This window comes from Seriola dumerili, unplaced genomic scaffold, assembly GCF_002260705.1.
Source record: "Seriola dumerili isolate Sdu_G_001 unplaced genomic scaffold, Sdu_1.0 BDQW01000219.1, whole genome shotgun sequence".
NCBI lineage: Eukaryota > Metazoa > Chordata > Actinopteri > Carangiformes > Carangidae > Seriola > Seriola dumerili.
Genome location: NW_019174474.1, coordinates 7,614,050 through 7,641,358, shown reverse-complemented (window position 1 = coordinate 7,641,358; position 27,309 = coordinate 7,614,050). Strand labels below are relative to the sequence as shown.

The window sequence follows — 27,309 nt, the reverse complement described above, 5'->3', positions numbered from 1 at the left end:
TGCAAAATCATTTGCCTCAAAGACGAGCAGTAACCTGAAAGGTTCTGAGTTTATTTTACAGAAGTATTAGAGATGCTCATGACTGTCCCAAACTTGGGGACACATTAAATATCTTGCTCCCACAAGATTAAAAAACATAATGGGCTTTGGGGGTGTTATAGTCCTATAATAAAAATGTATAAAATGTTCAATCAAACTCGGAAAAAATTACATATAATAAGCTTCTTTTTCGACATATTAGTTCATATTTAGGCCGACCAAATGTTTTGCACCAGGACTGACAGGTTACGTCCTTAGACCTATATATGGATGGACAGTGCCAAACATTTAGCTGAAATCTGGCTCTTGTGCCTCCATCTGTGGACGGTGTAGTTTGAACTTCCTGTGTGGTTTAAGTATGATCAGCACCGATGATCAACACAGCTGTGTGGCTGACCACAGACCACAATATGTAAATCACAAGTCCAGGAAGCAATGACCAATTTGAGTTTTGGCCCTGATGCCAAATATTTCAATGGGCAAACATTTACATTTGGTGTGTTGAAGTAAGTCTTGAAGTCAACTAGTCTTAGACTTTCTGTGGGAATTAATTCAGACGAGGTCCATGTAATTTTTTTTTTCTCAATCCTTGAACCGCATGTCTGGTCTTTCAAGGTGTACACTCCATAGTCAAACTAAGTCTAAACTGAAGAAAAAAAAGGATTTTGAGTTAAGATAACTGTCAAAGTATGAAATGGTTTCAACTACACCACATCTTACACATTTTTCTGCACTAATTTGGCAGTTTATGTAAAACCTTCATTTTGTCAAATGTTCAAAAACAACAATGACTAATGGAGTCAGTACCCCCTTATAGGACCTTTAATTTAATGCTGAAAACAATCTTTTGAAGAGCTATGACATATCATGCACTTTGACCATTTGGCATTTTGTATCCTTTGCAGCTCACATGATGCAAAGGTGCAAAGGTGAGGTTTTAATCCTGTATTTTGGTGGAAATAGGTTCTTTCACAGTATGTTGACAACTGTCCAACTAGGTCCATTAAAATCACACGCAGGCAACACCAGACTGCTGCAAAACAGCTCCACACACGTCTGTGACTCTGTGCACATCGAACTGGTAGATTACAATATTTTCAGAGTTTATGTATGTATTGAAAGCAGATGTGGCATGTAGAAGATGGTTGACAGTTGATATACCAAATAGTTGACAGCTAAAAGTTCATTCTCTCACCCACAGGATGTTTGAGAGAGCTGATTCCCACCAACTGTGTTCTCTCCCAAAGATATTGATACAAGGTGCAACAGTGTCATACAACATGTCTTCATCTCAAAAATACTGTTGCGTTGCTTTTGAATATGTGTCAATTTAAAACGAACAAACGTGAATAGTTTAAACCAGCAGAACACAGTCATATGACTGACAGAATGAGCAGAAACACCACAGGTGGAGTTTATCTGAGAATCCAGCTGCTTTTTTTTTTTTTTGTCATGAGCTGCAATAGCATTGCCCTCCAGGCTGGTGGGTGACAGGGGCCCATTATGGAAAGGTAAATCTAATTAGGAGTCTCTCCAGCCACAGCGCCGTGTGTCACTGCTGGAGGGGAAATGGGCAATGTTACAGCGTCATTATGCTGCTTCTGTGACCCAAGCACGGGGCAAATGATTGGATAAGACTTTAACATGGTGCTTAGACTACTTATCTACGAGCAGGTTTATGTTTCTGGACACACAGGGAGGACGTCAGAGATGAGAAGTGCTGAGTCGTAAGAGTGGTTTCTCTGGACGTGTGGTAGCTTTAAGGAGATGCATTACAAGTCTGCGTGTTAAGCAAATCAACACGGATGTTTTTGTGTGCATGTGTGTATGTGCAAGGGAGTGGATCCTGTTCTGAAAGCAAACATACAAATCATTTAATATTTGAATGGATCATGATGTCAAATATAGATTTTTCTGTCATTCCTTGCGGCCCATGAGCCAGAAATAAACCCATTTGTGACCGTTTAGTTCTCAGACCACTTATAGTGACTGATGGAAATCATTGCTGAATGACATAAAACTCCTCATGTGAATTTTTATCCTGCTGGGCATATCCAACATGACACACACAGTAGATATGTGGATGCATCCGGACCACAATCAGACTTATCAGATATGACATTTAGAAAAGCAAAGGCTGCTTGAGAAACAAAGAGCAAGAGAGAGGCGTGACACGTGTAGCCTAAAGCACTGATGATGTGTGGTAGAAAAGCTTCCAAGTTATCGCTTACAAAGTTTAAACCACTGCTTCCCTTTAACTGCTCTTGAGTACATATAGACTCAAAAGTGTTTCTTTGTCATCATAACCTGCTGTTCCTTTTTTGCAACACTTAAGATAAATGGTTTGTTTTCCTAAAGAAGAAACAAAGATCAGTGTAGTCATTGTGCTCAATTTAGAAATCTTCAATCAACTTTCCCTGTTGATTTTTTTGTCTTGTGTTATTTCAGTATTTGTGTTGCTGCTGCTACAGCTGTTATGGATTCGATTAGTTTTTGTTTTCTCTGTTAGTGCTGTATTAACACTGAATGCTATTTATGTTTCAACAAAAGAGTGTGGCTGAAGTTCATAGATATTAATAATTACTTTTGGCTGATATTGTTTGAGGGTAACATTGGTGTAGGATTGGTTTAATATTAGTATCATGTAACTATTGTTTTTTTTTGTTTTAAAAAAAGTCCCTGTTCAATCATAATGGGAGGACGTGAAATTACCTTTGCGCTCTGCGTGAGTGTTTGTTCCTTTGGGTGTGAGGATTCTAGTGGTGATGTGGTGGTGTCACATCCACAGCTGTACTTACCGGCCTCCACCATGGCACCGGTGTAGTGACGACAGTTTACATTGACCACTGAGCATCAGTTCCTCAACCACTCGCCCACCCCAGCAACACTTTATGCCACCACTGTCAAATTACACATGCAGAGAGAGACATTGGAGGAGCACTCTGTGTGATTAGTCATTCCACTTGGCAGCTGTATTTTGACACATGCAAAAACAATCACAGTCATCTCCAGTCACAGACGCCCAGATGCTCTGTAAAAAACAGAGCGAAGTTGTACTGTGTTCTTTTTATACTGATCACACTTATGCACGCTATTCTTAACATGATCACCTTATGCTTGTTGAACCAAAAATATATTGACACTAGCCAGCTTCACATGGCTGACAGATTAAAAGAAAAGCAACATAAACTGTCTTAGTAAGGTGTCGGGATACCTTACTCTGCTGGAGGGATGAACACAGTTCTTCCAAAAAGATATGGCATTGAAGAACGTTGTCCAAAATCTCCCACAGATGTTCAACCAGCTTGGGTTCTGGTGACTTGGAAGGCCACAATATATTATTGTATCATTTTGTATGACTGCTCATGTCCTGTATGGAGGCCTCTGCAACAGTTTTGTCACCTGTTGGTATATTGTTCATTTACGAGTGCACAGTATTTAAAGGTACCCTGAAGAATTATTGACCATTAGTAGTGCTATAGAGTTTCTTTTTGTTTGTTTGTTTGAATGTGTCCTTGTGCATGTGTGGCTAATGCAATCTACATTCCTGCCATAGGTTTCATACTATTCCAGTGTTCCACTGTACAGGTGGTGGTGATACGCAGGGGAGATGAAGACTGTTAGCATGCAAACGTGGGTGTAAACAATGCGGGTGGTATAATGTTAAAAAAAAAAATTGGCTTTAAATATTTTTTATGAGAATGGAAACACAATATGTTTTGAGGCTTATTTTTATTTGAGCTTTAGCTGAGCTTTAATCTTAGATATATACATTTCCAACTGTAAATAAACAAGAAATCATGTTTGTGACTTGCAAAGTAAATTTCAATCAGCCCGTCAGTCTTACTATTGATGCGTATGTACAGTGTGTACAAGCTACAGAGGTACAAATACCAGAGCAATGCAATTTGATCTTAATCACAAGCGACAATCAATCACACTTAATCAGACGTCATATAGATGGCTCCAGCACCACAGTTGCCAAGCTGAGTTTTCTTTAGCATGAGCTTCTCTGAATGTCAGTTTTCCAATGAGGTTTATGTTTCAAACATCATCAAAGCAAACATCTTGAGAGAGTTGTGTTCAGGTTGCTAAATGGAGAGTATGTGATGGCTATAAGAGCATTCACTCTGAACAGGCAGCCAGAATTGTCACAATTCACAAGTATGCATACTTCTAGACATATAACACACACACAGGTTTGTGAGAGTACCACTAGTCACGCACCATGCACTACAAGCTGATATGTTCATTTTGAGGTTGTTTACCCAACATTATTGAGATTAATAGGACATTTATTTTGTGTTTCCTCTTCGCTTCATCAACTGGATGAGTCCTAATGACCCCCACAAAGGTGACCAGCATTGTTCAGCAGCGAGGGAGAGAAAAGAAATGTGGGGGATGATGAATAATAGCCCAGCTGGTCGTGTTAGCTGCAATTAGCCCATCTGAAGTCCCACAATTATGCAGGGAAAAGCTGACACTCACAATGCCACAATGCTGCCGCCGAATCAATACATAATTGTAATAATTATCATCCTGGTGTCATTTGTGGACACGTCCGACACTTCCAGAAAAGAAGATGGAATTGGATAAACATTGGATGAATTGCAGAGAGATATCGCCTCTTCAAGTGCAACATTTCTAACAAAAGGCAGCCTCAATACCTGGTATGAGCAATACTGGAGGGGGAGGGGGGGGGGGGGGGTGTTGGCTCAGTGGTGATGATGAGTCAGCCTAACTACACACAGACAGGAAGGACTTTGCAGCCCCTCTGCTGCTGCTGAGCGACTGTACACAGCAGCAAGAGTCGAGTAGGATAGGGTGTGTGTCACAATTATTTCTGAAGGTAATTCACTTCCACCGTTTCCAAATCTCTCACAGGAACACAGATTAGACACTTTGAACTTTAAACGACACGTGCTTCAGACCGCGGTACATAACCAACAGGATTTTCTGTATGGCTCAACACTTCTCACACTGCTAGAACAGAATTAAAGACCAAGGCTTTAACACTTTACTTGGCCGCATTCAAGATCATTTAAGGGCTTGAACTTAGATTACGTCATTTCAAATAATAATATTCACAAATGTAAAACATGAGCAGAAATGATTGGTTGATTGATTGATTACTATTTTTGTTAATAAAGTGATTTAACTTTTCAAGTAGAAATGTCAAGCATGTGCTGGTCCCAGCTTCTTAAATGTGAGGATTTGGTGCTTTTCTCTGTTTGATATCACTGTCAATTTAATATCTTTGGGTTTTGGACTGTTGATTAAAAAAAAAGACTTTTGAGGAAATCACCAACAGTTCTGGAAAAACTACATTTCTTGTTTTTTCTTTTTTTTTTCTTGCAATTTTAAAGTATGTCAAAGACAAACCAATGAATCCGTTAATTGAGTAAGAACAGTGGGTTGATAATGACAATAATAATAACTTGCAGCTTCATAAAACACCCATATGTCAAAGTGATAATATATACAGTATATGGTCAAATAAAAGGCCATGAGGAGCTGTCGCAGCCTGGTAACAGGGAGCTAAAGCAGATACGGGATCAGCAGTCTCACTGAGGATTGAGAGGGAAATAAACGGAGTGTGCACTGAATACAATGAGGATAAAAACAAAAAAATGCGCTTAATGTATTTCAATTATTAGTTACTCTGTGCTTTGAATTAAAAACAAAAACACACACACTGGTGGGTTGGACACAGTCACTGTTGAAATTACAATATCTCTATGTGAGAGGTCCAGAATGGATTTTGTTCTGCGTGGCCTTATACTACAACTTTTATCATCTTGCATTTACAGTATGCGTTGTGTTATGTATCAAGTTTTAGTGAAGGGAAGGGAAGATCAAGGAAAGCTTTTTCTCTTGGAGATTTTAAATAACCAGTAATAGGCTGTGGTCTTGATAAACTGGGCTGACACAGGAAAGCAGACATTTGGAGGGAGGGATAGCAGTTTATCTTGATCCTGATTCAGCCTGTAGCTCCACAGACACAAAATCTGGTGGGCTGCTGTACAATCATTAAATCTCTTGTGGTTTGGAATACAATTGTTCTATATCAAATTTCTTTTTCTTCCTAGACTCAGTTAGTATAGATACACAATTATGTAAAAATATTATGTTACTTTTTTGGTCAGAGATGTATTTTTGAATTGCAAATGTTTTCCTGGCTGTTTTAACATGTCTCTCTCTGGGGAGCCTCAATAACTTGTGTATTATTATGGCAGCAAGTAATCTAACTGTTCTATCTCTTATCATCTACATCGACCCCAGGAGTCATTTGTAAGATTTCTGGTTGCTTTAAAAAAAAAAAACTACTTAAAAGACGTGGATGGAACAAACCATGAAATTGATAATTGTTCCTATCTCTGAATAAATGTCAAGCTACTGCCTATTGCTCAGTCTTTTATGTCATATAAAGGTCAAAATAAAGAGAAAAAAGGCAAAAAGCTTCATTATTAAAGATAATTTATTCTGTTTCCATGCAGAGAAGAGGCTAACAAGGTGGAAAGGTGGTTTCTATCTTATTGTCTGTTTGTTTTATCTTTCTTTCTTCATACTCACGCTGTCATCCCCCAATAAATGAAGGAAATGCCGCTGTCTGTGCCCGGGGCTACATCAGTGCTCTTTAGCATTTTCATCCTGTGTGTTCAGGTTGGAGGAAGAGTCACACTGGGGTCCGTTTGTCTTCTCCGCACCCTTGTAAGGTTGCTGCTGTGGCAGCATGTGGCCAGAGGTCCAAAGACAATCCCTTTACCTGTTCTAGCCTGTGGGCACCATACATCACTCCACAATCTTGTGATTGTGGGTGATAACCACCAAAGTCCTCAGCCAAAAGCAGCGCACATTCACTTGATTTGGTTGTTGCTGAGGTAAGAATCAAACATAGTGGCCTAAACAGGAAAACAATGTGTTGTTCTCACTTTCCTCATTATGTGTGTGTGTGTGTGTGTGTGTGTGTGTGTGTGTGTGTGTGTGTGTGTGTTTCCACAATCAAATCTAATTTTGTGAGGATCTGTGGAGATTGGATTGAACTGATAAAGTGACTTAATTTTCCACAGTTGACTTTTCTCAGGTCTAACCTTTATGTAAAGCCCTGAGGTCAAAGCTTTCATTATTGTCTTAAGTTGACTACAGTGTTTCCAGCTGTTTTTTGTAACCACAAAACTGCACCTTACTTATGTAAAAACTTATGATTAAATAAACATGAACTGAGAAGAAAAAACTTGAAAAACCATTTAATATGAAATTTACATTAAATTATTATAAAGAAGTGTTTAGAGATTAAATTATCAAAATGTTCTGTTTAGTAAAAGTAAAAAAATATAAATCATAATAACTTGAAATGCCCTTAAAATGTTAATTTTATTGTAAATTCAACATTCATTGTATTATTGATGATTTTCATGAGTGTAAATGTGCCAAACATTAGGAATACGCTCTGTTTGAAAATTCTCTGTGTTTGTATGCACTTTACAAAAGGTCATATCACTGTAAATAGACGGCTCCAAGTTACGTTGTGACTGATAGATTCTGCGCATTGATTGATTAGAGTGGGATTAGCGTGTTTGACGTCAGAAACTGCAAACAAATGACCCCATAAAAAGAGGGAACCTGTCTCAACAAAAAAGGAAAGCTCTGGGCGCACAGCACAGCTTGAGAGGTCTCGAGAGCGCCACAGCTACACTGTCACTCCAGTCACACTTTGACTCGCAAACAAAGATAATACAGAAGACTAAAGATGCCCCTTTCAAGCAGCTCCACATCCTCCACAAAGAGCATCCGCAGAGCAGCATCCGAGCTGGAGAGGTCTGACTCCATCACGGTAAGAAATATCAACAGTGTCAAATTTACAAAAATTTTAAAGATTGAGTTATAATCTTCTGTCTGTAATTGTTTTTCCCAGTGATATGTCTAAGTTATATTCAGAGCACCACTAAAAAGTTAGCGTTATTGCGCACAGACAGTTTGGCGAGGTGGGGGTGGAGGCGAACATTACGCACTGGCTGATGTGCACAAGATCATATCCACATAGGAAAAAAAAAAGAATTCTAGAATTTATAGCTAACACCAGCTTAAATGTTTGCTGTGGCAGCTACTCAGTCTTAGCTATGTCGTAGGTTTACCTTGACTGCATTGCTGTTCTAATGCGCATTTGGAGATGTAAAGCGCTCCCATCAAATATCCAAAGAGATATCCAAAAGGTAAGAAAAGCCCAGCAGATACCTTGCTCTCTTCTCGTGTCTGTGTGCTCTGTCAGTGAGTAAAATCAAAACCTTTGCTGCATGCCGGACTTTATATCTTTCTCCTTTTTTTTGAACAGTCTCCCAGATTCCTCGGTAGACGGCAAAGCTTGATCGAGGACGCGCGCAAGGAGAGGGAAGCTGCCGCTGCCGCGGCAGAGGCTGCAGAGGCCAGTGAACAGATAGTGTTTGAGGAAGACGATGGAAAAGCGCTTCTCAACCTCTTCTTCACGTTAAGGAACTCCAAGACTCCTGCGCTGTCGCGGACACTTAAAGTTTTCGAGGTATCACAGTAGATGTGCATCGAGAGTTTCCACAAATGACTAAAGGTTACAATGAATTTGTGAGGTTGTTAAAATTCCCTCTGGTTGGTGTTTATTCTTTTTATTTTCGGAATACAGTTATAAATGTTGGTAATTCATTAATATGCTCATGGGTTTCTCACTTTCTGATAAGTTGTTGATGAATAGATTGTGGTCGAGATCATTTGGAGCCCTTTTCCATGAGGAAAGTGATTTTTCACAACCTGGCAACCCAAAAGATGTTCTATCAATGGCTTATTACTGATCTCTAAAGAATAAGCAAATGATTTCTTAACATTAAAACATTTGTATAAAATGAAAGTCCCTTTATAAATGGTGCTTCATTAGATGTGGTAGCCAACCAAAAAAGGTTTTGGAAGATAAATATGTGTAATCAATGTTATATTATATCCCTCATTATTGGATATACTGTGGGCTAGTGCATCTCATTTACTGGACAGTGAAATCCCGTCCCTCTATGAGAGATGAAGATTGTGGAATGGTCTGAAACTGTAATATAACGTCTTTTGTTTGGCAAAAAATGTTTTTAAATGACACGGAATGCATGCACATTTTATTTTTGAGTCACAGAAACTGCTCCACGTTTTTAATGGGCTTGCTTGTGTCAAAAATGAAGATCTTAGTGACAGAGGATTGAGAGGAGGCACTCCTCTCCATATGAAATATTGTGCTCCATAACTGTACCCCACCTTTGTCATGCTTTGAATGTGATTCAGCACATTCCGTTGTATTGGTTGTATTTCAGACATTTGAAGCTAAGATGCACCATTTGGAGACGCGGCCGTGCCGAAAGCTCAAGGACAGCCTGGAAGGCCTGGAGTACTTTGTCCGCTGTGAGGTGCACCTCTCAGACGTCAGTACTCTCATCAGCTCCATCAAGAGGAACGCGGAGGATGTTAAAACCACCAAAGAAGTCAAATGTAACAGCCTTTCACTGCTTTTACAAAATGAAGTAGAATTATTATGTTTTGCAGAACTAATCACAAAAACAGCACAACTGAACTGAGTCACTTCCCCTTCCTTCTCTGTTAGTTCATTGGTTCCCAAAGAAAATAGCAGACTTGGACCGATGTCATCATCTGGTCACAAAATTTGATCCAGACTTAGATCAAGACCATCCTGTGAGTACCAACTCTGCCAGTGGCGTGCACAATGAGAAACAGTTGTCATTACTTGGCTGGTTATATTGTTGGACCAATATGTCATGACACAGAAAATGTGATCAGTGTTTGATATATTTGATTTGAATAGGGCTTCACAGACCCGGCCTACAGACAGAGGAGGAAGATGATTGGTGACATCGCCTTCAGATACAGACAGTCAGATACAGTCTTTTGCCTTAATACTGCACTTACATCCATCTGAACAAAAAAAAAAAAAAAAAACAGACAGAAAACTAAAACTCGATTATTCCTGATACATTTGTACGTATGTTTATCCTCAGTGGAGAGACGATTCCCAAAGTGGAATACACAGAGGAGGAGATTGGTACATGGTAAGGGCTGCTGCATGCTAATTTACAATGCTGTTATATATATATGTTGTGCATGTGAAGGCTGACGACTTACACCACCAAGCATAAAATCAAAATTGACTCGCAAACAAGCACTTTGGCCTTCCTGCTGTTTCAGTGTCTCACCACTCAGGGCGTTGGGTTTCATCTCATATCTGAGACTGCTGGATTTGGTTTGTCTGTCATGGGTATTTTGGCACATTAGTTACAGATGGGGATGGGTGGGGGACTATCAAAGCAGCTTGAGTTCATCTGAGCACAAAATATGGATTTTCACTTGAATCGTTAATTTTGATTTGACAGTTCCAGCTAAAAGAAAAGTTATCACTTAAGATTTATGAGTCCACCAAAGTTACTGACGCTCCCTTTCTGATGATGCCTATGCCTTTATAGATTTATAAGGTACAGCAAGGAACATTTATTTGTATAGCAGTTTTCAATAAGAAGGCAAACCAAAGTGCAGCGCAAGATATAAGAAAAATAGTCCCAAATTTAATTTCAATATATTTATAGTGGATTTTGTTAATTGTTCAGTAGTTTCGAGCTTTTTTATACTCCAGAAGGACACAAGACATATCTTGTTATTATCAATTAATCTGAATTTTTATGTAATTATATCCCCAATCAGGCGGGAAGTCTACTCAACCTTGAGGGACTTGTATACCACCCATGCCTGCAACGAATACCTCGAGGCCTTCCGCTTGCTGGAAAGGCATTGTGGGTACAGTCCAGACAACATCCCCCAATTGGAAGACGTGTCACGCTTCCTCAAAGGTAAAAACAAGATGAGAAACAATGAAAGTTGCAAGAAAACAACCACTTGGAACAAATGTTTAGTGGCCATCAGCCCAAGGTTTTATGCTCCCTCTTTGTCTCTTCAACTTGTCTCTTCATCTCCCCCCTCCTTACAAAAAACACACACACACACACACACACACACACACACACACACACACACACACACACACACACACACACACACACACACACAATCACAGAAAACACCCAGAGCGTACAGGGTTCCTGCTGCGTCCAGTGGCAGGTTTGCTCTCAGCCAGAGATTTCCTGGCCAGTTTGGCATTCCGGGTGTTCCAGTGCACCCAGTACATCCGACACGCTTCCTCTCCTATGCACTCCCCGGAACCGTGAGTACACCTGTGACTCCTCTTTTTAAACTCCTCACAAAAATATATGTGCTGTCAGTGTCTCTGCAGTAATGTTTAGTAAACCTCCACACGCCTACCATCTTTAAATCTGAGATATGTGTGTACCAACCAACCACTGCAGTTTACATCCATGTCTGTCCAGACTCATATAATATATGTAGTGGATACTTTGAAGGAACTTTAAGTGTATTAAGTGTATCATAATTATTGTATGAATTCTTGAGTCATGGCCAAAAATGTGTGTTGTAAAATCACAGTGACCTTGACCTTTGACCTTTGATCACTAAAATCTAATCAGTTCATCTTTAAATCAGTAATGTAATGAAATTCCCCCCAGGCGTTCCTGATATATCGTGCTCACGAGAATGGGACGGACGGACAACCAAAAAAGCATAATGCCTCCGGCCATTGCTGTCGCAGGCGTGGAGGCATAACAAAAACAGAAAGTTAAAATGAAAAAGATGTTCCTATATGCAAGCATTTTCAGTTTTCTGTTAAAATAAGAAAACTTCTTGAGTAAAAAAAGAGGGAAAAAGTCTGGCTTTTCTCTTTTCTTTCTTGCTTTTTGCCTTCATTTTTTCTGTTTCACACTGGGGACTGAATTGTTTTTCACTCTGAAACCACTGTTTTGTATGCAACCAGACTAAAGTGCCAGTTTGTGATCACAAAGTCTGTATTTAGTTAAACTGATCTGTGTAGAAAATTTCAGTTTGGATTAAATCTGGTCGCAGCTGAATTTCTCTCCCTCTCTCTCTTTCTCTTCAGAGACTGTGTCCATGAACTTTTGGGCCACGTCCCCATGTTGGCCGACCGCACTTTTGCCCAGTTTTCACAGGTAAATGTTGGGGGATCTTGCAGACTTACAGAATATTAGTTTGCATCCTGTGATTTTATGTTTTCATGACAATTTATTGATGATTTGTTGCAGAACCTTGGTCTGGCATCACTTGGGGCTTCAGATGAAGATATTGAGAAACTGTCCACAGTAAGACTCTTGTACTCTGGTACCAGAAATACTTAGGGAGGTTTAGAGAGGTGCTAAACTATATATTTGACTTCTAACAAGCAAGACCCTCCTCAGGGTTAATAAAATTACCTTTCAATTGTCCCCTTGACTGAGAATGAAATTAGAAATGGTGTGTCCTTAAGGGAGAAAATGTTCAGTATTGTTTCTCAAAACATTATGTACGCCAAGACACACCTTTTGGTCAATAGCGCCCACATTTACTGGATGTAAATATTTGGTCTGAACTATTCCATTTTTGTTTTTTGGTGAATTTCGCAAGAAAATGAAGAAAAAAAGTAAATCTTGAGCAAAAAAAATGAGAGACTCTCCCACGCTCTCCCAAAACAATCAGACAATCCTCCCTTCTGCCAAAAGAAGAGATATACAGCCCTCCCCCTTTTTTGACCTCATGTCCCCCGCCTTTTCATTTTTGTGAAGTCCATTATTGAAAATGTGACATATAAATAATAAATGTCCATAGCAGTTTTCTTTTTCTCAGTCACACTCTTTATATCCCCCCCCCCCCATCAGCTGTACTGGTTCACCGTCGAGTATGGCTTGTGTAAACAGAACGGTGAGGTGAAGGCTTATGGCGCTGGACTGCTCTCCTCCTATGGAGAGCTTGTGGTGAGTTCCAGCATGTTTTCTCTCTGCTCTCTCTTCACAGTCGATACCACTCTCTGGATAAGAAAATTCAACAATTGCAGCCAATTGAGCTGTCGGCTAATTCTCCATCTTTCTCTTTCATCTTCCATCCAGCACTCCCTGTCTGACGAACCGGAGACCAGGGAGTTCGAACCAGAGGCTGCAGCCGTGCAGCCCTATCAAGACCAGACGTACCAGCCTGTCTACTTCGTTTCTGAGAGTTTTTCAGATGCCAAGGAGAAATTCAGGTACTTTCTTTTTGGACCAACACATGCAAATACACAAGAACATACAGTGACAGAAAGAGAAAAGAAGAAGAAGAAAAAAATAACAAAAAGGAGAGGGGTTATGTAAGGACAAGGTCAGAGAACAGCCAGCCAACCCCTAAGGCCACAAACTTTTGTAGGTCAGCCATAGCAGCCAGAAGACAGCTGTTACTAATGTAGTGTTTCTTACCAAGGCAAAATGCTGGAGTTTTATTTGGCAAACACATCAAATGTTGCCCTGCAAAACAAGTAGCTTTACTGAGTGTTTTGACAGTATCTGGTCTCTAGTAGAATATAGCACATGACATCCCTGCCACACTGGGTGAGAAAATATCAGCCTGGGAATGTTTGTGCAGCCCTAGCATAGTAAATATGAAACAGGGTACATTATGAATGTCGTTATATAGAGTGTATTTCTTATGCGGTGCTTAAATAAGCAGGATATCCCAGTCTCTATATAGAGCAGGCTGAACAAAACTGGGGCAACTTTTTCTAGTCAGTTAAAGGGAAGTTTCTTGCAGCCAAGTGAAATATTTGGGTTTACAATTCTGAAACGGGGGCAGCTTCAATGCGCACATTCAAGTAGAGCTCAAAGACGACTTCACCTTTCAACTCTTTAGGTCATGCTATAGATTTTTTTAATTTATTTATTTATTTTTATTTTCTGACCTCTTCATACCTTCAACCAGGACATATGTGGCCGGTATCAAGCGTCCCTTCTCAGTGAGGTTCGATCCCTACACCAGCAGCGTTGAGGTCCTGGACAACCCGCTGAAGATCCAGGGAGGCCTGGAGGGAGTGAAGGATGAGCTAAAGATGCTGACAGATGCCCTCAGTGTGTTGTCATGATGATGCCCCCTTCCGCTCAGTCTGTGACCATCCTGCTGTTGTTTGCTTCCTCTCCGCTGTGCTCTGCGACGTCCGACGTGTAAAACAAGACCGATGTGTTCATCTTTCTGTGCTGTACCTCCAGTATGATGCTGTTCCTGCTGAGTTGTTGCTTGTTGTGGCTGGCTGTTTGGCCAACAAGGTTGCAACCATTAAAAACCTCAATACACAGCGCAGGCAACGTTTCCAAAGATGTTTCACGCCTTGCTGAGTGTGGATCCTTTTGTGGAATGATGGGGTTTTATCGACTGGGCCATTCATGCTTTTAAAGCAAATTTGTGTTGTTTGAGAATTATGTCAGAATTTGAACCAAAATCAAAGGGAACTGTGATAATGAATGTATTAAAATAAAACTAAATGGGTATGGTATAATTATTTTAAAATCAAAGAAAAAATAATGGTATAATAAAGTGTATATTTAAATCATATCTATTTTATTTAGGAAAAAAAATCTATCTCTTCTGTGTTAAAGGCTTTTTTTCCATGTGAATTCAGTATTTGAGTATTAACTCTAAACTTGCAGATTTATTTGGTTTTATGTTGTTTTCGTGTGCAAATGCATAGAAAAAAGAAAAGAAATGATGAAACATACTTTCCATGTTATGAACTGTTGATTACTGCTTCCGTAAAAAGAATCTGTCAAATAATAAATAATTGCAACATTACCTTTTGCTGTCATCTTTACAGCCAAGTTTAGTTCTGCAGCTCCTGTGAAAAACAGACAATTATATGTGAGTCTTTATGATAATGCTTTCCTCTCAGGTCTGACCAGAGAGACAGAAATGCCTCATTCATATGCTTGGCTGATTAACAGTTTACATTTGTCTGCCACAAGAGGGGGCTGTCCAGCAGGTTGCCTGATGTAAAAATCACAGCAGATTCTTATTGAGCTTATTAAAGAACTAAATCTTCTTAATTCTCTCCTCCTGCCCTTAACCACAATGGGCTGTTTTGCAATGTCATTCGTGGTTGAAAACAAGCTTATATAAAATGTGAATGACAAAAGAAACTACAAATATGGACGAAAAAAAAAAAAACTTTAGAAAGTAGCCTATAACATTGGAAAAATTGTGTTGTAGGCTATGACCACCATCTACATTAATAGTACAGACACCTAGATCAATGATAAAAACTCAAATTGATCTGCTTTATACCTATTTGCTATTTGGGGCAACTTACTGCCCATGAGTTATGACACAATAAAACAATAACAAATTCCTAATGAAAGAAGAAACTTTTGGGAGCTTGCCCGGACAACCTTCCTGCTGGTCAGGGAAGAGGTTGTGAATCAGATCCTGGACCAGCAGCCCAACACACAAAACAGCCATCCAACCTGCTGCAAGCTGTGAGACAAACAAATGGAGGTTCACTACCCGGACCACTAGGTGTCAGTCTGAGTCTGAAGACATGTCCAGATCCTTACCTTCTGCAGAAGCCACACTTACATAAAGGAACCCTCTAACTGTTTTATAAAGAAAGAAAGTGAATGCGCTACGCTTACATGTAAAATCATATTTTCCAGATTGATGCTTGCAGCCTCTATTTTTTTCTATTGTAAAGCTGCCTGTGCAACATCTGGATGAGGCTTCACATCTGGACAGGACAGAGTGTGGTTATCCACAACGTATGAGTGATGCATGGATTAGTTTAATATTATTATTATTTTATTCGTGAGCAGCCGATTCTTTTCTGCTACACGTCTGACTCTTCGTCACACCCATAAATCTCTGTATCAGTCACTGAGAGTCACTGCTGCATCATTCTCCTCCTCCGTATCAACCCCAGCATACCTCTGCTAGTACAACCTCAGCAATCAACCTCCACTGCAGTGTCAGTCAGGTTTGACCCCAGTGACTACATCTTCACCTGAGTCAGAGGGAAGCCGCAGACCTTGGCCGCACTGCTCCCACTCTGAATGTTAATCTTAATTACAGCAGGGCGGAGACATTGACATTTTTCTTGGAGTCTGAGGAATTACGTCTATTCTTGTTCAGTCTGCGTCCTGTGTGTAAACATTGTGATTGTAGGTTACAGTGCGTAAACGTGGAAAATGCCTATGGAATTGTTCCATATTTTTGTCACTCTCACTCTCTCCTTCTCTTTCTTCTTTTTGCTTTTTCTCCCTTTAAGCACTTTTCCATAAAACGTCTCTGGACCGTTTTTTTTTTTTTCTTTCTTTCTTTCTTTTTTTTACCAGCCGTGAAGAGGAGGAGCGAGGGGGTGGGGTGTGGGTGTAAGGGGCGTGTTTGGTATATAATACTTCTCCCTGAGAAGTTTTGCCTGTCGCCTGGTCTTTGGGACAGCCTGTCACACATCATCTCTATAGCCTCACTAACTGGGAAACTAACTCACCTGCAATCTCTCCAACCAAATAACCCCCCCCACCAACGTTTTGACTACTGCCATCTGACATGGAGACCCAGCAAAGACACGGACCCCACTCACTTTGCCACACCTGCCGGAGAACGGAGAGCAGCAGAATGAAGGTAACCAGAGGGAACAAGTAGTTTTGTACTCTGCGGTTGTGCTGTGCGTGTATTGAAAGACCTCTGGCGGGGTTGTAACGATGTCTTCTTCGCTTTATGGGTGAGAAAACCGCTTCGGGCTGAGCTGATGCATTGCTCGCATACAATTTTTTTTTTTTCCTTTTTTCTTTTTTTGTGCAATATGAGCAACCGGGCATCTCTTAATTCGCATGCAACAGAGAAAGTTGAAGATGCATACATGACACGGATGAAGCTTTGAGGCGTTTGTGCAACAGGTAATCTGACAGGATAGAAGAAAGGAGTTGAGAGGTGTTTTATTCTCCTCTCTGTCTGGATGGTGCGCCGTTCGCTGGACTCGGAGCAAACAGCTGGTCTTTTCTGCCGGCAGATAGGGGGCGGTAGGTCTGAGGGTCAGTGAGCTCGCTTCAGGGTGAGCAAGGGGAAAATATATGCTGAGTCTAGCTTTTCAGATAGTTAACTATCGAGCAGCCGGTCTTGCAACTTCTGGAGAGTTGTGTAAGGGTGTGAAACCAGAGATACCGTCTACTTTTTCCTCCAGAATAAGCACTTCTCTCAGGTGCGACATGGTGACAGCGGGAGATAACTGTCGAGGGGGTGGGGGGTGTGAGGCGGGGGTGTGGGGGGGGAAGCCAAAAACTGCTAATTTGGCATCATTTGTCTCACGCAATAGGCCTTTTCTGAGTTAGTAGGTCAATGCATAGAAACATTATTTAACACAGGGAGTCGTAGCATCTTGAACAAGCGTGCAAATGTGAATGCGTAAAGAGCTGGATCCCCCTTCTAGCCTGTCACACTGAAAGGCAACATCTGGCTGTCATCTGAGAATTTCGTCAAGAGAACCCTTTCATGTCATCACTCCTGCTCTGTGTGCTTTCCGTGTGTTGAGCCGACGCTTCATTCTGCAATGTGTGTTTTTTGTCTGCAGGTCAGGAAAATGTCTTCGTCCAGTCCTGCGCTGCTGTTTGCACTGGCCCTGACGCTCTACGTTGTGGAAATGGCCTCGGCGGAGACGCTGTGTGGGGGAGAGCTGGTGGATGCGCTGCAGTTTGTCTGTGAAGACAGAGGCTTCTATTTCAGTAGGTTTCGGCGCACTACAAGTTTTCACACTGAGCTGCATGAACGTCGATTTCCCTCTTTTTACTCCCCTCTGTCGAGTCTCGCTGTTGTTCATTCGCACACATCTGTTTGGATAGCTGAGAGTATCGCTCTTGTCTGTGGCTGTGTGGTATGCGTGTTTGGTGTTTTTCTTTCTCACGCACTCACACTCACATGCACGCACACACACACACACACTGACTGAGAGACAGAGAGAGAGAGAGGGAGATTATAGCCAGCTGTGTGTCTCAAGACCTCGTCCAGGCTGCTCTGCTGAGTGTGCGCATTCTGCCTCCAGCCCATACCACCTCTCATTGCATATGAAAGGCCGGCGAGCTGTGAAGGCACACACGACTCAGTGCGACACAATGGGCCGCTTGTTTACCAGTAAAGTAATAGCACCCCAAGAGGCATACCAGTCACCTCAGCACCAGTGTTCCCAGGCCAGGCGACCACACTGATGAGTCGGAGGGGGGTGGAGAAAAAGAGAGGGAGAGGGAGAGAGAGAGAGAGGACGGAGGGAGGGAGGGAGGGAGGGAGGGGGGCTGTTTTTGATGTCAGGTTAAGAGGAAGGATCATTAACATCAATTCTGATCATTGCCTCCATTGTGGAGATGATGGGAATAGCTGTAAAGCATTATGGGAATGCATTGTGGGAGCTGTTAATCCTCAAATGGATGAGCTTGTGTTTGCAGAGTTTGCCACAAACATAACTTCACCTTCCCTCTGAAAATGATATTAGCCATGTCCCACTCACTGCTTTGCGCCTTTGAGAGACAGGCAGCTCCTTTGTGTGCCGCTTGCCACAGAAGCTTCACTCCAATCAGAAAGATCATTATCCAATTTGGGCCAACATAGATGTGCTCCCTCCTCCTCCTCCTCCTCCTCTGCTCCTCACCCTCTCTTTCTCTCTCATGTTGCTCTTCCTGCAATGAAATCTAGCCTTCCCTCTCATGAGATTTCTCCAACATTGTGTGGGGCGCGGGACTTCAAACAAGCTCTTTATTGATTGCGGATAGTGTTCCCCATTGCAACATGCTAAACCCCCCCCCACCAGAACACCACGACACACACAGCACACGACACACACACACACACACACACACACACACACACACACACACACACACACACACACACACACACACTTTATTCTTCTATACCTTTTACTCTCATGTCTACACTCTCCCCTCTTTTGTTTTGCATTCTTTCCCTCTGTTTTGACCCTCACACACCCTCTCTCTGCACTGATCCCTGTTTTCTCTACCTCCCTGCCCCTCCTCTCCTCTCTCCCTCCTCATCCTCTTTATCTCTGCTGACTTGACAAAGGACAAGGTCACAGAAGAGTTTCCATTTTATGTATTCGCTCACCCAAAGGTCTGTCTGAGAGCTTAGCTGTCTCCGTCACTCTCTTTTAGTGTCTACAGCGCAGGGTGTTTACTTGTGTATTCACTCATTAAAGGACTTCCAGATAGCCAGATCAGATTATCCTCTACAAACAAAAAGATTTGTTGCTGTTGGTCATAGATTTCCTTTTATCCTCTTTGCTCCATGGACTGCTATGATTGCCAAAGTAATCCTGCAAAAACAACCCAGATTCATTACTGATGCCAGTGTTGTATCCTTAGGCCTTAACCTCGCCCTCCTCATCGCCTTTCTCTATCCTTCACTTTGTCTCTCCTCAGGTAGGCCAACCAGCAGGGGTAGCAACCGGCGCCCCCAGAACCGTGGGATCGTAGAGGAGTGTTGTTTCCGTAGCTGTGACCTCAACCTGCTGGAGCAGTACTGTGCCAAACCCGCCAAGTCCGAAAGGGACGTGTCGGCCACCTCTCTACAGGTCATTCCCGTGATGCCCGCACTAAAACAGGTACATCGCAACAACAACAACAACACATCAGTATGGGAAACAATGCTAATCCTCATCGCTATCTGTCCTCATCTCGTGCGCCTCCATTCACCCCTGAGCCTTTCCCCTATGTCCCTGACACCTAGTACAGAGTGAAACCCACGCAAGGACAGGTTTATCTTGTTAAATGGTGGCTGGTAAGCAGTTACCTTCCATGTAAAGTGCTGATCGTCGTGGAAAACAACAAGACAGTCACAGCATATTACATTCAGGAAAAGGCAGAGTCATACTCACAGGCGTGAGTGTGTATGTGTGTGTGTGTGAGAGAGAGAGAGAGAGAGAGAGAGAGAGAAAGAGAGAGAGAGAGAGAGAGAGAGAGAGAGAGAGAGAGAAAGTCTGTGAGATGGTGGAGTCTGCTGGTCCGTAACAAACTGTGTGTTCTGAGTGTGTGATTATTAGTCACGGAACAGCAAGCTCTCCAAAACTGGCATGCATCTCGATCTGTGTGGTCAAAAACACCTGACTTGGCCAGCAGAGCTTCTCTGAAATATGTCACAAACATGAAGGGAATCGTCAAAGCGTTTCAGGTCTTTTCACTGTGGTCACAAGACTAGAGCTGGGGCTGCTTCCCAGACCTCTTAAAATCCCTCCAGCACTTCTCTCAGACAAGAAGAGAGAGATGTTTATAATGTTTTGGCTTTGACTTGTTAGAAAATCAGTGTCAGTGGTATGAGATTGCTGGTGATGTAAACAAGGAAAAAACTGAATAAATACTGCAAATGTCAGGAGGAGCGTAATGGACCCTCTGTCTGAAATGCAATAAAGAGGCTGCTAGGGAATTAGTTGGGACATGTCCCTAGTTTGTCTGGGCAGGGAGAGTTGATGGGTACAGGCTGCTCTGAGGGCCAGCTGTGTTTAGCCTATTGAGCAGGCCTGAAGTGAATGAAGGGGGATAAACACTCTTCAAGTGGCAGGACCAAAACAAGCCATTCAGATGGAGCACTGGCTACTCACGCATAAATTCTAGCTCTGCCGCTACCACTCCCACTTTGTCTCGGTGTCTCGTCCCCAAGCACGGCACCTAGCGCTGCTTGAAGGAGTTTGCCATGTGAGAATAGAGGCTTTAAAATGACATTGTCCTTATGTGTTGTTTCATTCGGCCTCTGGAGGTTAGTCAGTTCAGCGGGTCGTTGGGTGAACGACGACGTGCTCCTCATATGTATATGAGGCGAGTGACCGCCCTTCCCTTTGACAGTATGTTAAAGAGGCTGAACTAAGCACTTGTTGACAGCTTCTCTCAGTCAAGGAAACCAAAACAAGGGCAAGTCAGAGGCAAGGCGAGTCTGTTATGACGCTCGGCGCTATAAGAATGACATTTGATTTCCATTTGAGTGGCCCAACAATGAAAATAAACAAAGCTTTCCTCCATTGTAATAAGCACTTGCACCGTATCTTATCACCCCTAATGAACTGACTCCCTCTTTTCCCTTTTTCCTCTATTTTCGCCTGCACGCCACAATAGGAAGTCCCAAGGAAGCAGCATGTGACCATGAAGTATTCCAAATACGAGGTGTGGCAGAGGAAGGCGGCCCAGCGGCTCCGGAGGGGTGTCCCCGCCATCCTGAGGGCCAAAAAGTTTCGGAGGCAGGCGGAGAAGATCAAAGCACAGGAGCAAGCAATCTTCCACAGGCCCCTGATCAGCCTTCCCAGCAAACTGCCTCCCGTCTTGCTCGCCACGGACAACTATGTCAACCACAAATGAGCCCGCTGCCAGCCCTTTGCACAGACAAGAGTTTGGAGGGAGAAAAAAAGACTAGGGGATTATAGCTTTGTCTCTGACGTCATTTCTGTGGCAGTCCTCTCTGACCTCCCCTGCCCTGTCCGAGCCCACCAATCCCTCCCCCTGCTCTCATCCACTACTTCTTGACCCCCTGGCCCTTTTCTAATGCCCCCGTCAAACCCACCCATCCACCCTCCTCCGGCACACAAACATGCCTTCACATTCTTCCTGTCTGAACTCTTACGCTCCCTCTCTCTTTCAGTCACTGACACAAAAGGCACAAACACAAATGATGAACAAAAAGTTAACAATTCGGCTGAATGCAATTCAGGTGGATCCTTAAGCAAAAGAGAAAAGGGAAGGGAGAAAAGAAGATGAAAGAGATCTGTGGTTTGCAAGTGTCAAGAGGACACCCAGCGGAATGTTTTTTTGTCCTTGTGGAAGACAACTGAAAGTGAAGAGCAGCTTGCATGAAAGAATCCATTCCACATCATTTTTCCTGAGGCAAAAAGAAAACTTAGTTCTTTTTCTTATTAGTTTGCACCTCTACCTATAAAGGGACTTCCACACTGTAAGGAATTATTTTGTAAAATTAGATTCCTGTTCCAGCACCTTTTGATCACAAACAAAAAGCAGAAAAGAGTCTGCAAAATTGCACATTGCCACGGATTACGTCAAAGTAAAGAAAAAAATGGCACTATTTTTTTATGAACAATGAACGTGTAGCTTAAAAAAATGTCATGGTGCTAGCTTTGGGAATGGACTCAAAGAAGAGGTTGAAAAGCACGTTTTTTTTTTTCTTTGAATGAATTTTAAAACTTTCCGTTTTAAGGAAAGTGTGACTTTTAAAAAATGGAAAATAAAGGATATGGGGGAGCTCCTGGCAGTGGCAATGTCAAGGGGGAAGTGTCACTGAGAAAAGATATGGGCTGTGTTGGCATCTAGGCTCACAGTGCTAGCGGCTGCTCATCACTAGCTTGCCAGCATTAAGTGGCAAGGGGGACCTGAGACCCAGTCCCTGTTCCTCCTGTCCCTCTGAGGCTGCCGGACACAGGGAGCAGTGTGGGGACACATATGGGACACCGTGGACCGCCTGGATTGGGACAGTACTACAGTTCTGGGACAGTACTTCCTGTTTGCCATGGCTTTGCAGACTGCTCTGACAGGAAGTAACATGGCATGGACAAAGAGCGAGTGGGATAATGATGATTATATTTTATTTTGTCTTTTTTTTTTCTGTTTTCTTTTCATATCAATGTTTCAATGAAAAAAAGGAAAACCCTGTCAGTTTCTGGTACCGTGACATTCCTGTTTTTCCAAGTTAGGCATTTTTTTTGTTTCTATGGTTAATGTTATAATGTTATTTTACAGTTCTAAAGAAAGGCACAAAATTTCAATTCAAAGGGAAAAAAACAGCAATAATGTCAAACTAACATTTTATTTTTATTGTATATCAGTAGTATTCACATGCTTTTGCCTGAAAACAAATACTTGAATATATATATATATATACATCTATATATATATATAAATATATATATAAATATAGATATATAATTAGTTTCCAGGGACGTTGTGTTATTTTCCTTTAGTCTGAGCTGTATCTTGCGTAATGAGCCGCCAAGCTTTTTTGTGTGTTTGTTGAAATACAAATAAGGGCACTGTATAAAGGCATTATTTATTTTGTTATAAAATATATTTGAAAAATTGGTCCAAATAATATACGTAGCACTGATGCTCAACTGACGGATTTATTTTGTATGATCTCTGTTTTCCAATTGGAGTTGTAAGGCTTTTTTGTAGATGCTTTGTACCAAAAATAATGTCTTTTTTTTTCCTTTTTTTGTTTGCCATAGTTACTTTAAATTAATATTTTAACAGCAGCATAGCCTGGATTGCTTAGGCATGTTATGTCACAGAAATAGGCACATACTCTGAATACGCTGGTCTGCATGGATTTCCAGAAGCCTGTCAGGGTTGTCTGTGAAAAAGGAAAGCATCAGTGAGTGACTTTTTATCATTGGAAAAATAACTGTTCAACATTGATTGTACTCAAACCCACTATGTTTTTAAAGCCACTTTAGTATTGCTGGCGGGGGGAATGATCAGTCCTTCATTAAATCATGTCTTTGTAATTGCGCATGGTGTCCTATGATCTTCTAAGGAGCATCTTGCCTATGTGCCAGTGCCACTGCCGTGTGTTGGTTTGGGTCACGAGGCCATAAATGTCCGGTCGGCTGTAGGTATCGGGTTTAGCTTACATGTGACTTACACGTGTCGGTGCCGTAATTGGAGGTAGTGATGTCGTTAGGATGCTAGCAACCATCAAAGGTCACCTAAAGGTCATTGTCTATCAAGGAGAGATTATCATCGCTCAACACCTCACTGTTCTATCTATCTATCTATCTATCTATCTATCTATCTATCTATCTATCTATCTATCTATCTATCTCTTCTCTGTAGAAGACAATGTCCCTGATCTTATGCGTCATCGGTGTATATCTGTGTTTGCATGGTGGGGGTAGGGGTACAGGGTTGTTAGCCTGCCATTCACCCCTCACAATCTTCCAATCATCCAACCATTATGCATTTGATGAAGGGCTGTCACGCTGAACCATTTCTGAAGCACTCAGGAAAAAAAAAAGAAAAAAAGAAAGAAAACAATCTATGCTCTCCGAGGGAGAAGTAGAGTAGTTGCTGAGTGTAAGTGATAATCTTGTTGTGGAAGGGCAGCTGAGGTTGTTACACGTACCTGGCCACAATGATACAGCTCTCTGTAACAAACCACTGAAGCCCATGTCAGAAACAAGGTCATTCTGTGCCACATTATAGTTTCCTCCTCCTCCATTGTGTCATGCGTCACCCCATGATATGGAGACTGAATGGATGCTCGCCATACTGTGGTGGAGAGTCAACCCATTACTTTATATCTTCTTTCTGTCAGAGAGATCTCAATTATCAAGGCTGCGTCCTGTCTCTAATTATATTCTACTTCAGTTGTGCAACAAAGCAGGCAGTGCAATTATTATTATTGTAATTATTATTATTATTATTATTATTATTATATTTTCTATTTCATTCGATATTTTCCTGCTAGGACTGCATTCATTCACTATTGTAATGTTCAAACAGGCTACTCTAGTGTTCTAATGAATGGCGTGAAAGACAACCACTTCTTTTCGCTGAATATGAAGAGATATATTGCCGAGCAATGGCAACTTTTTCTGTGTCAGTAGCTCACTCAGCCTGTGTGTATTTTATTGATTTAACCTCTGCACGCTAGAACGTCCGAAATGCACAATTCATGTACTTTCATTTTTAATATCAATAAAAAAAAACATTTTATCAAACGTACAATGTCTAAAAGATTTACTGCTTTGTTCAGTGTATTTGCCTGTCCTGGATGTGTGTTAACACTTTTCTGTGTGAGTTGAGCTTGAGGGCCATTTTTGAAATCTTTTTATATCAATTAAACTGTATGTACCCTGTAAATGATTTATTACATCTTAAGGCCTTGCAAAGAATCTCCAGCTGCTTTTAGCACCCTCTCTCTTCCTCTCACCCTCCCTCCCCTCTCTTCTCTCTCCCTGTCTCCATCTCTGCCTGGCTCTATGTCTGTCCGTCTGTCTCTGTCTGTCTGTCTCTTGCTCTGTGATTGTGCAGAGTGTGCCAAAGTGGAAATCAGCACTCAGAGTCGCAAGCAGGCTGGCCGCAACTTTTCAGTCCTTCCTCTACTGCATGCCACACTAAACCTGACCTGTTCTCACTGCCTCTGACACACCCATCAGTACATCCATTCCTCCATCCTCCAGCGGCTTGCTAACTACTGGAGCAAGCTCCACTTCAGTGGCTAAGTTTAGTAACCGACATGTCTCAAATTATCACATGCATATTCTGAAAATGGCACGACCTTTCATTGTTGACATGCATGCACATACCCACCCATGGGATGTCTGTTACCGGGCAGATTTCGAGTATAGTATCTTTGTTCCCAGAATGGAACTGTTTTGGGCATTGGGGTTAACTTGGTGCAGCACAGTTTACTGTGGCTCTCAGTTCTGCTTTAAGTTGGCATCAAAGAGTTTGAACTTTACAGCCAAGAGAGGCAGAAATCTCTTTTTCTCTGGCTGTAGTGCAAAGTTCTGCTTTACAGTGATGAGAATCACATGTGTTGCTTCTGGGAAAGTGGAGACGCTGGTCGGCTATCGTTGCAGAGGATCTTGTGTTCTGTGTTTTATGGTCATAAATCGCTCAATTAAATCACCTTTGCCTGTCTCATGAAACCTTATTGCCCTACTAAGGAGTCCATCCCCCTGCACAAAGAGGGAAAAACACTCAGCTGGAAGCATACGCTGTCAAAAACAGTTCATTTCTGAAGGATGGCTAGAGGCTGCACACAAGTTCACACACAATCATGCACATACTGATCCTGCAAGCAAATGTTCACATATTTTCTCTCTCAGCAAGTGAATCCTGCACTGTCACTGTTACACAAAACACTTTACTCTCACTGTGCTTTGCTTCTTTTTTTTTTTTTAACCTACTGACAGGTGTGTGTGTGTGTGTGTGTGTGTGTGGGTGTGTGTGGGTGTGTGTGTGTGTGTGTGTGTGTGTGTGTGTGTGTGTGTTCTCCAGCACGCGCTCTGGGACTGAGCTTGTTCCCAGCAGGTGTTTATACATAGTATGACTCTCTAGAGCTTGGATATGAGATCAGGGACTCTCTGGTCCTCAGGGCACATCACGTCACCACTGTGCCTGGCAGGGCAGCGTCTGGCACAGCATAAGTCAACCAAAACAGGCTAAACCGGGCCGCTGGGCCACTGTGAACAAAGACATATGCTTGTTTTCCCAATTGTTGACTTTGACTGCTGTGTTGGTTCAATCTTATCAAGATCATTAAAACTGACACCACAGCGGTGCGGTGTAGGCTTTAATGTGGGATTGCAGTGCATTAATGACTCAGTTTTGCAGAAAATATCAGCAGAACCAAACAGCGTGGACGGCTGAAAATTATTTGTCTTTGTGTCCAAGGTATGCATGTAATTTGGGTAGGTGCATTTTTAACTTGTTGTCAAATTTAAATTTACATCTGCATCTAAATCTGGAGCCGAGACATAAAAATCACTATAACATTATCCTAAATAAGTAAACAATAGAAGGAGCATAGGAATGCCACCTCAACCTAAACTGGTGGAGCCAAATAAACCATAAACCCAAACCCATGCATCCATCCCCATCAGAGAGGCCTCCTGAACTGTGGAGCGGAGTGTAGATGTGGGTGGCACAACTCTCCCAGGCCTGACATTGGAAACTGCCAAAGAGCACACTAGAGTTAGTTGTGGTTGGCCGGATGCACGGGATGCATGTAAGGCCAGGCCAACTATTGAGGCACAGGGTTTGGCAAGCCCAGACCATCACAGCCCAGCGTGGCCACACAGGCCAATTAAGACAGGCCTTCTCCTCTCCTTTCTTCTCCTCCCCTCCTGTGTCTCTCTCTCATCTCTCCCTCTTTCTTTATCTCCCACTTTCTCTCTTGTACTCCCTCTCTCTTTCTCCCAATCCCCACAAAGCGTGCTCACACATTCCTCTTCTCCCACTTTGCCTCTCTAATTGCTGTGGACTGAAAAGAGGGATGGAGAGAGGGGAATGAGATTGAGAGAAAGAGACAGAGAGAGGGAGAATCAGAGGGAAAGGGGGTCATACCACAGAACCTCTATGGCCAGGACAAACTGTACTGGCCCCCTGGAATAGTCAAAACTCCTGTGTGTGGTGTGTATGGGCTCGAGCACCCAGCACTCTCTTGCTCTCATTAATTACACAGAAACATCACCATTTGGCTAATTTCCCCAAAGAGCTTAATTTCATAAAGCAAAATATAATTCAATCTACATCCTTGCATGGGCCCTGAGGTGGTTACAGCAGAGTATAAAGAGGTGATTGTGTTTCTTCAGCGCCCCACAAAACTATCTAATTGTTAATTCCT

The 27,309-nt window shown here is 42.1% G+C and overlaps 2 protein-coding genes across 3 annotated transcripts; both read left to right on the top strand.

The window, feature by feature from the left end:
- The first annotated feature begins 7,696 nt into the window (after nucleotides 1-7,696).
- Nucleotides 7,697-14,501, top strand: th (tyrosine hydroxylase). Of its 2 annotated transcripts, XM_022754268.1 has the most exons (14): nucleotides 7,697-7,873; nucleotides 8,169-8,252; nucleotides 8,372-8,575; nucleotides 9,360-9,534; nucleotides 9,647-9,735; nucleotides 9,866-9,933; nucleotides 10,059-10,109; nucleotides 10,756-10,901; nucleotides 11,137-11,272; nucleotides 12,059-12,128; nucleotides 12,222-12,278; nucleotides 12,831-12,926; nucleotides 13,059-13,192; nucleotides 13,900-14,501. In XM_022754268.1, exons 1-14 carry the CDS (start codon nucleotides 7,790-7,792, stop codon nucleotides 14,057-14,059), a joined length of 1,554 nt encoding a protein of 517 aa, XP_022609989.1. In that variant the 5' UTR covers nucleotides 7,697-7,789; the 3' UTR covers nucleotides 14,060-14,501. The 2 variants fall into 2 exon arrangements, with proteins under 2 accessions (XP_022609989.1, XP_022609990.1); XM_022754269.1 differs by lacking the exon at nucleotides 8,169-8,252.
- A 1,895-nt stretch (nucleotides 14,502-16,396) lies between these two features.
- igf2 (insulin like growth factor 2) lies at nucleotides 16,397-24,676 on the top strand. Its single transcript, XM_022754221.1, has 4 exons — nucleotides 16,397-16,584; nucleotides 17,531-17,681; nucleotides 19,386-19,567; nucleotides 21,069-24,676. Exons 1-4 carry the CDS (start codon nucleotides 16,510-16,512, stop codon nucleotides 21,306-21,308), a joined length of 648 nt encoding a protein of 215 aa, XP_022609942.1. The 5' UTR covers nucleotides 16,397-16,509; the 3' UTR covers nucleotides 21,309-24,676.
- The last annotated feature ends 2,633 nt before the right edge of the window (nucleotides 24,677-27,309 follow it).